Genomic DNA, 9,030 nt, shown 5'->3' on the forward strand with positions numbered 1-9,030 from the left:
TGGTTTTCTTTATAGTTTCATAAATTTCTTGTTGGTGCTACTTTATGTCCCTGTTGCTATTGTGAGTAGAATATATTTTACCTAGTGGTATTTCCCTTTAATTGTTTGTTTGTGGTATAAAGGAAAGTCATTGGCTTTTGTTTATATTATACTGCATCTTCTTATTAATTTTTAAAGTATAGACTATTCCACTAATATCTTATATGGTAAAAAACTCATCTAGTAATAAACGTAATTTCAGCCCTCATTAAAAAAAAATATTTTTATTTGTCTTACATATTATTGCATTGGCCAGAATGTCTTGAACAATATTGAATAGTTTCAATAGTCAACATCCTTTCCTATGTTGTACCATTAGTTGTGATGCTATTTAAGATAAATTTGGAAATAATGTATTTCCTTTTCCCTAAATTTCTATACATATTTTAAGACAAGCAATGGGTGTTAAATTTTATCAAACTCTTTCTACATTTTCTTCTTTATAAAGAACCAGTTCTTGAATTTATTGATTACTGTTATTATCTTCTAAACATTGCATTTTTCCTTCTGTATGCTTTATTGTTCATGCCAATGCTTTATTTCTAAATTCTTAAAGTTAAATGTTTAATTTGTTTCACTAAAAAATAATGATAGGATTTGACTAAGTAATTTTGGCTACTGAAATTGACCAATAGTCGGTAGCAGCAGATAATCAGGGATATCAGGAGCAATTTTTCACCTAACACAAGCGAAAGAGTTTATAGTACTCTTGCCCTCTTGGTATGAAGTTTAGGCTCTTATATACATTAGTTATGATCAGGTGATTTGAAGTTCTTAAAAGGTATCAATATCTTATCCAAGGTTAGTCTTTAGTGATCTCTTACAGCTTTGTATATCTGTTTACTTTCTATGAAAAAGAAAACACTTTAAAAGATTTTAAAGTGCTATGGGCCTGAAGCCTCTAAATAAGCAGTTGAATTTACATGATAAGCCAATTATGGAATGTTTATAAAAGAGCAACTAACATACTATCAAAAAGGGAGTAAAATATGAAACTATAAAATATAAAAATGTGTAAGTGGGAATGGTGGCAAAGTTGGGCCCATAATTTTAGATCTGTTATAGGTACACCAAAAGCTAAACATGTAATATTAATTATTCACACTGAATATATCTCAAGTGATGAAATATAGCAAAGAGTGGTTGTATGTAGTAAAATTTATTATAGGGTTGTAGAATTCATACAACCTAAACTCCTTACAGCATTCAGCACCTACACAGTTTTGTGTATTATTCCACAATATAGATGTTAGTGAGAAAGAATCACTGCATTAGTTAAAAATGACTGTCTCATGAAAATTGTTTACATATAAGTCAGGTTAATTACAGAGCTCCAAACGAAACTGCAAAGATGTAATTTCTAAATTCAAGAAAGTTGTACAAAATGAAAAACTAAACAAACCAACAATGTTAAGAGATCTGATATGTTTTACACAAAAAGTTCAAAAACAACTTTAAATAATTCAAATTTTAAAATTGCTCCACCATGAGTAAAGAGCTTCCTTAAGAGAAAACAAACAAACAAAAAAAAAAAAACAAAGGATGAAATTTATTGTCAGGATGTTAGCTGACAGATTCCTGCTGCTTTCAGAAATGTAAACCCTATAAATTCCAAGAGAAAAAAATGAAAATCATGTAATTTCAGTTTCAAACAACAAGCAACGAAAACTAAACTAAAATTCGACAAGAGCTTGCAGTGGTCAGTATTTTTTTTTGTCCCTTTAAAAAAGCATAAGCAGTAGAGTAAATGCATAAGTAAATATCTTGAGTATCCCATAAACTTTCATGTTAAAGTCATATTATCAATCTCTGACTTTTTATTACCAAGGACATTCTATCTGTGGCCTCTCACTCTTGACAGATCTTGGTCTCAACAATAAATTCATTGGGGAAGTGTCTAATCTTCCAGCATTTATCAATGGCACGTTTGTTGAAACCTGTAAGGAAACGCACAAAAAAAGTGGCTTTTGAAATTTTTATGGTAATGAAAATATATCTAGATTTATTTTCCACTTTCTCCTGTATTCCACCTCCACTTTCCTCCTCTGTGTAACACAGGGTAAGGGAAGGAATATGTTACTTACCCAGCAAGAGGTCTCTGCGACGAAGGCGGAAGGACTTTCTATTGTTGCAAAGTTGGTAAATAAAGATGCCAAGGTTACTAACATCACGAATTTCCTCTACAGCAACTAGGTCTTCACGAACCATGTAAGTTTGAGGCAGATATCTGCCACTCTAAAAATGAAAAGCAAAGATTGAGATGAGAAATTATTTTTCCATTTTAACTTCAGAAAAAAGTTTTAAAGAGTTCAGGAGTACAAGTGAGGGTTTGTTACATTAAGTAAACTTGTGCCATGGGGTTTGTTGTACAGATTATTTCATCACCCAGGTATTAAATCTAGTATCCACTAGTTATTTTTCCTCAGCCTCTCTCTTCTCCCATCTTCCACCCTCTGAAAGGCCCCAGTGTGTGTTGTTCCCCTCTAGGTGATAATGTATTCTTTTCATTTAGCTCCCACTTGTAAGTGAGAACATATGGTTTTCGGTTTTCGGTTCCTGTGCTACTTTGCTAAGGATAATGACCTCCAGCGCTATCCATGTCCCTGCAAATAAATGATCTTGTTTTTATTATTAATGGCTGCATAGTATCCCATGACGTATATGTACCACGTTTTCTTTATCCATTCTATCATAGACGGTCATTTAGATTGAATCCATGTCTTTGCTATTATAAATAGTGCTATATTGAACATATGCGTGCATGTGTCTTTATAATAAAATGATTTATATTTCCTTGGGCATATACCCAGTAATGTGATTGCTGGGTCGAATAGTATTTCTGTCTTTAGATCTGAGGAATCGCTACAGTATCTTCCATAATGGCTGAACTAATTTACACTCCCACCAACAGTGTATAAGCATTCTTTTTTCTTCACAACCTCACCATCTATTATTTATTGACTTTTTAAAAATAGCCATTCTGACTGGTGTGAGATGGTATCTCATTGGGGTTTTGATTTGCATTTATCTAATGATCAGTGACGTTGAGCTCTTGTTCATATGTTTGTTGCCCACATGTATGTCTTCTTTTGAAAAGTGTCTGTTCATGTTATTTGTCCAAACTCTTAAAGACACTATTTAAATCCTTTCCTATTCCAGATAATGACTATAAAAATAATCTTTATTTTTAGAGCAGTTTTAGGGTCACAACATTTTTTATTTGAAAATTATTTCAATAAAATGAAATGCTTTGCCAAATTCATTATTTTCTTAAAAAAAAAAAAAAAAAAAAAAAAAACAAGGAAACAAAAATATTTGTAAATGCTTGTTTAAAAATTTAAACTCTGAAATACATACTGCCAGTTTGCCAAAGAGCTCTACTAGATTTTTTGGAGGCATAACAATAGAGGTATTGAGGGGCATCAGATAGCAGTTCCCCAGCAACAAGTCCAGGTAAGCAGTCATTCCCTGTTAGGTAGAGAAAAATAGGTAAGACACAGAATGCATTAACATTGCAAATTTTCCAACTACCACTTGATCAAGTATCTACACTCTTTCAAAATCAACTAATGTGTATTCAACAACAAAAGAATGGAAAGGCTTTGCTTTAAAAACATGTGCATTCATGAATAAATTTAATATCTACCAGTGAAGTAAAAAAGAGAGAGAGAGAGAAAATCCTGGAACACTTATGAGATTGAGAAACCTACCTTTTCAAAGTCATGAATAATTGCTGCAGGGTCACTATCAGAGAAACTGGGGACAGGCACATCAATGATTGCAATGTTGTCATCTTCACGAATGTCAGCCTCCTCAGTCACAGGCAGGAAGTTAGGCTCTCCTCCACGAAGGGAATTTGCAGGATCCTCAGAATCAAAGAAGCACATCTCTCCACGGTAAATGGTGCTCTAAAAGACAAAAAGGGAAAATTACAACCTTCTAATACTCATTACCATGACATTTGAATGGTTTTTCCCACTCATATCAATTCATTGTACTATGTGTCAAGCAGAGGCTTGTTGACTATAGCTATTACCATGAAGACAAATTTTATGAACTGAAAGAACTTGAAATCTTACCTTAAATCTTTTTTCCAGTCACTGCTACATAATTTTTAAAGTTGCTACTAAATGTCTAGCAAGTAATAATCCAAAGTACAATAATTATAATTATTATTACCTTGGGCATGAAGTACTTGTAAATGCAGGCTCCACCAACAATAAGTCCTGCCAAGATGAATGAAAGGCCTAAGAGAGTAAGCATACATCTCCCAGAGGAGCCCTCTTTTTCCTGGGTGGCAACTCGGAGCTCCTATTTATTAAAAAGCAAAACCAAAAACAAAACCAGATTGTACTTTCAGGCACATAGTTGAATTTGTGTACAATTTACCTCCCTTGAAACCCAAGATATTTTTTAAAATGTTAACTCATTTTAATTTTAGTCTAACTTTTTTTCAAGACAATTTCTGAATCTAATAGATGTAAAAAATGTCTCCAATTACATTAACCTTCCATCTCGAATTTCTAAACCCAAATGTAGATATGAAATTATTTCAAAATACATGCATCAAGAATCAAATTAAAACTACCATTTATTTATTCAGTGTCATATTCTTTTTTATTGTGCTAAGAACACAACACAACATTGATGCTTAACATATTTTTAAGTGCATAATATAGTATTGTTAATCATAGGCACAATGTGGTAGTGCTGATCTCTAAAAATTATACTCAATAAATGGAAGTAGTTATTACTTTTTGAACTAGTACACAGACATAATCACTAACTTTCTGAAATATGGTTATTTTTCTTCACTATTTTATTCAAATCAGTCTGTCAACTTAAAAGAGAATTAGTATCTTTTGATTAATTTATTAACTGACTTTCATAAAGCTGTTTTCTTAAAATTAGGTTTTAAAGAAAGGAATTCTATAAGGTATATACCACTTTCTCCATATTTTAGAAATTAAAATATTGAAGGGAGAGATATAAATTTAATGTTCCTAATTTAACTGAGAAAAGTTTCTTAATATCTATCAATATTCTATAACTGTGTATTGCATGAATACAATATTTTCCAAGTCCTGGGTGAAACATTCGATTTTTAAGTGTAGCATTTGCTATAGCTAGCCACGAAAGTTATCTGTGTTACAGTGACTGCAATATTCTGTTAAATCAATAATTTGCTTCCGGATTGAAACAAGAAATATTCAAAGCAAACAAGCAACTGATTGTGCCCTTCCCAGGGCAGTGGACTCCAATCTTTCCAATCCCATTTTTGTGTGACAAAATACATCCTAAGCAGCAATATTGTTCAAGGATTGAGTAAATAAAGTAAGTAACTCTAGGCCCTGGTCATTAAAGGGTAAATCATTCAAATGTGTGTGTAAATCGAATTGTTTTAGTTATTTAGGTCATTAGCTCTTTTTCAGGACAACTATTATAATGTTTATCAGAGCTAACTAGGCTTAAATTCATTTGGTGAAAATAAATGCATGGATTTCAAGTTAATGCAGAAGATGAAAGAACAGACAATCATTTGATAAATGTTTTTTTCCAAAAATATATTTATTTGAAGGTCAAAGAAATTTGAGATTCCCATTTTCTTAGCTAAATTTATTTAAGTTAAAACCATCCCTTGATTAGCACTCTAAAAACCTTGAAGACTTTTCTGTGTCCCAGTAATTTTCAGAAACTTTTAATTATTTTTATTAAAAAACTTACACTAAGATTAGCACTACAAAGATAGAACTGTAAATTTTGATTTGGAATTATGGTACAATAATTTAGAACTGGAGACTTAAAGAATCTATTTTAGATGATTAAAATGAGTTTCAGAAAGATGAAGTAACTTGCTCATAAGTCACATAATAGCTTAATTTGAAATTCTGAGACATAAATTTATTTTTTCTTGCTACTGAGACATAAGAACAGTTTGCACTGTAATTTCATTTATTCTTTCAATAATTCAGGAAGTTTATCATTAAGCAATGCCTAAATGTTAAAATTTCAATTTCATAAGATATCTGTACATGCTAGAAATAAGGATTTTTTTGTTTTCATTTACATTTATTGGAATTGAGGTTGGTGCAAACCATCAATTATCATAGCTAATTTCTCTTTGAACTCTTTTGAAGTCATTGTACAATATGTCTGACATTATATTTGTCATGATCAACCTCTAATGAGCTAGCTGATCAATGTATTACAATGCAGTATGTCAAGTGTTATTATCAGTGTATTATAGTGACCAGGTAAGGATCTTGTTAAATTTTCCCCCAAATCTAACAGCAATGTATAATCAAAGTGCTAATGCTCAGTTTTGTTTATTCATCATCTCACCACAGTCCTGGCAGAAGTATTGCTTGCATATTAACTGAATCTATCTACAAGTCATGAAGTGCTTGGTCGTCAAGAAAAAAAATAAAAATAAAAATAAGGATTACTGTGTGGCTATATTTAACTACTGGCCTGTAATTAGACTCCCCCCAAAATTCTGAACATGTTTTACCTACAAACCAAGCAGGAGAACAATTACATATTTGACCTCTGTCATTTAATCAAAATCTTAACAATGCAAGAGGTTGATAATTTTGAGCTCTAAAATGTATAATACACAAAAGCTAGTTGTATTGCAGGGTTTAATACTGAAAGTTTCCATAATAAAACTCTGGATAAGCACATTAACATTTCAAATTGTGTGCACAATCAACTTTTACTACATGGATTCCCATTTAACTCAAAGGATTTTTTTTATGTCTCCACCTTGAACACAAAAGTTAAAACTGTATAGAGAACATGACAAGTTACGACAGATCTGCAAGCTCCAACACTTGCAGATTTCATAGAACACGAAGAAAATACGATTGCCTTTTAAGATTGAGATTATACTGAGGAAAACGAGTAGTATACAAACCCTGAAAACATAGTAGGTGTTTAAAAAATAGAAATAGGACTAAATAAATAATAACATTTTGGGGGAGAGCTTCCCCAGTTTCTGGCAAATCTAGTAGTTTAAATTACAACACTGGACCTGCTTCAGATCTCTATATAGAGGGAAGGGGATATTGTTCAACAAGAAAACAATTTAAAAATAATAAAAAGTATCACCAAATTTATTTTTACAGAAGAGTGTTTTCTTTAGGAAATACCACTCTAAAAACATACAACGCTCTTGCAGTAAAAGGGCACAGTGAACACCCAAAACTGGCATTAAGACCCACCTCTATTTTGACAGCTCCTTTACCTAAGGAGCTGTTTAACGGCCACCTATGCCCAGGCAGAAACTGAAAATACTCTCGCATTCAAGCAGACCACTTGCCTTAACTCATGCTTGGAGTTAAAAGTGCCCTTTGCTCCTCACCCCACCTCCACGAAAACTCGGAGATCATGGAAAGATTTATTGTCTTAGAACTTCATGCACACCAAGAAGAAAGAAAGAAAGAAATGTTAAATCTCCTAATCTTGCTCACCCCTCTGTGCCCCCTCTGTCCCTGGGGATAGTATGTGGCCCCTGGAGGTGGGGACTGGGCGACAAGTCTCTCCTTGATCCCCAGGCCCCTACGAGACAATGACGAGTCCCAGGGCATCTCCTCAAACTCTCTCTAACCTCCCTCCAGGATAGGTGGTGTGGCCTGGAACACTGCACGACACGCGGGGATGCAGAGTGACATAGGGTGCGGTAAGCAGAAGGTGGCGCGACAAGACTGAACCGAGGCGACCGGGTAAACCCCAGAGACAGCGCAAGAGGGGCAAGAGGAGCCCTTCAGGGGAAGCTTCATTTTGTCCTCTGCTACCAGCCCTTTTCCTTCGCCCACCCCTCCCCCACCCCACCCCGCCCCAGGACAGCTACCTTGCCGGTCAGTATCTGAGTTCTGACGGTGCGGCTCAGGAGGGCTTCCACATCTTGCCGGGCCTCTTCCTTTTGCACCGCGGTGGGGGTATTGAAGGCGATTTTCACCATAGTGAATCTTCGGGCTGCGAGGCAGGGCACTTTTGGAATCAGCGTCCTGGGCTGCAGATTACAAGAGGAGATCGCGCTAGCCCAAAGCAGCACTTACTTTATCTTCAGTCTAACACTGCTGCAAGCCGAGGTCTGGGATACTTATGACGCAGTCCCAAACTGGGTGGGAGACCGTGGGCGGGCCCAGGGAGGTGCCTAAAGGAAGGAGCGAGAGGGGGCCCGAAAGGGGCCCAAGTGCATGAGTTGGGGGTTTGCAGGGTGGGGTGGATTTGCCACTGGGGGAAGAGGAGGGGAAGTGGAGCCCTTGGCCGGCTCGGGCTAAACGTGCCTCACCTGCACCTCAGGCATACTCCCACCCACTCTCTGCAACTTCAGATAAGAGAAAGACAGGAAGGAAGCCTGCTGTGTCGCGTCTTTCTGCCTCTGTTCAGGCCACAATAGCCCCTGACTCTGACTGTTTTTCCAAACTTGGACCTGACTCCCCGCAGAGCCTGGGACTGTAGCTTGGCAGTAACTCAAACTTCCTTAGCTCTGGACCCACCCAGGCCTCAAAAGCACTGTTCTGCAAAGGTTCTGTACCTTGACAGTAATATCTTCCATTTAAGAGCACTTAGAAGCCTGTTTATAGTTACTCGGTTCGTTCTCTCAACAAATTGTTGTAAATTTGCTTGCTTGTGTTTTGCGACTTTAATATCTCAGCATAAGGCGATGTTAGATTAGAAAGACAGGGCTCCTGCCTCCGCAACACCCCATTTTATAGGTAAGACATGATGAGACAGAGAAGGGTGGAAAATTTATAGTGAATTCCTGAAATAATCTAGATTTTTCACTCTTCCAGGTCAGGGAAACCAGTGTAAAGTCTCAACCCAGAGACTGTTTCTGTTCACTCACCAGCTGTGAAACCTGCAGGGTAAAAAACAAATGTATGTGTGTGTATATGTGTGTGTCTGTCTGTGTGTGTGAGAGAGAGAGAGAGTACTTATGTATTCAGGAAGGTGGAGGATATAAAATTTAGCCAGATGCTAATA

The 9,030-nt window shown here is 35.7% G+C and overlaps 1 protein-coding gene across 2 annotated transcripts; it reads right to left on the reverse strand.

Moving 5' to 3' along the window:
- Positions 1-247: 247 nt before the first annotated feature.
- Positions 248-8,291, reverse strand: ITM2A (integral membrane protein 2A). 2 transcript variants are annotated; one of them, XM_003936835.3, is made up of 6 exons: positions 7,892-8,291; positions 4,219-4,350; positions 3,750-3,947; positions 3,397-3,507; positions 2,124-2,274; positions 248-1,976 (listed from the first exon to the last, which is right to left on the reverse strand). In XM_003936835.3, the coding sequence occupies exons 1-6, from the start codon at positions 8,000-8,002 to the stop codon at positions 1,888-1,890; spliced, it is 792 nt and encodes a 263-aa protein (XP_003936884.1). In that variant the 5' UTR covers positions 8,003-8,291; the 3' UTR covers positions 248-1,887. The 2 variants fall into 2 exon arrangements, with proteins under 2 accessions (XP_003936884.1, XP_003936885.1); XM_003936836.4 differs by lacking the exon at positions 4,219-4,350.
- Positions 8,292-9,030: the final 739 nt, after the last annotated feature.

Source organism: Saimiri boliviensis, chromosome X (genome assembly GCF_048565385.1).
Source record: "Saimiri boliviensis isolate mSaiBol1 chromosome X, mSaiBol1.pri, whole genome shotgun sequence".
In the NCBI taxonomy this organism is placed as follows: domain Eukaryota; kingdom Metazoa; phylum Chordata; class Mammalia; order Primates; family Cebidae; genus Saimiri; species Saimiri boliviensis.

Excerpts from the sequence above, each read along its gene's own strand:
- ITM2A (XM_003936835.3), bottom strand. The coding sequence starts at position 8,002 with ATGGTGAAAATCGCCTTCAATACCCCCACCGCGGTGCAAAAGGAAGAG. Across the intron at positions 3,948-4,218 it reads ACAAGTACTTCATGCCCAAG|AGCACCATTTACCGTGGAGA; the intron begins GTAATAATAATT and ends TTTGTCTTTTAG. Across the intron at positions 3,508-3,749 it reads TTATTCATGACTTTGAAAAG|GGAATGACTGCTTACCTGGA; the intron begins GTAGGTTTCTCA and ends TCTACCTAACAG.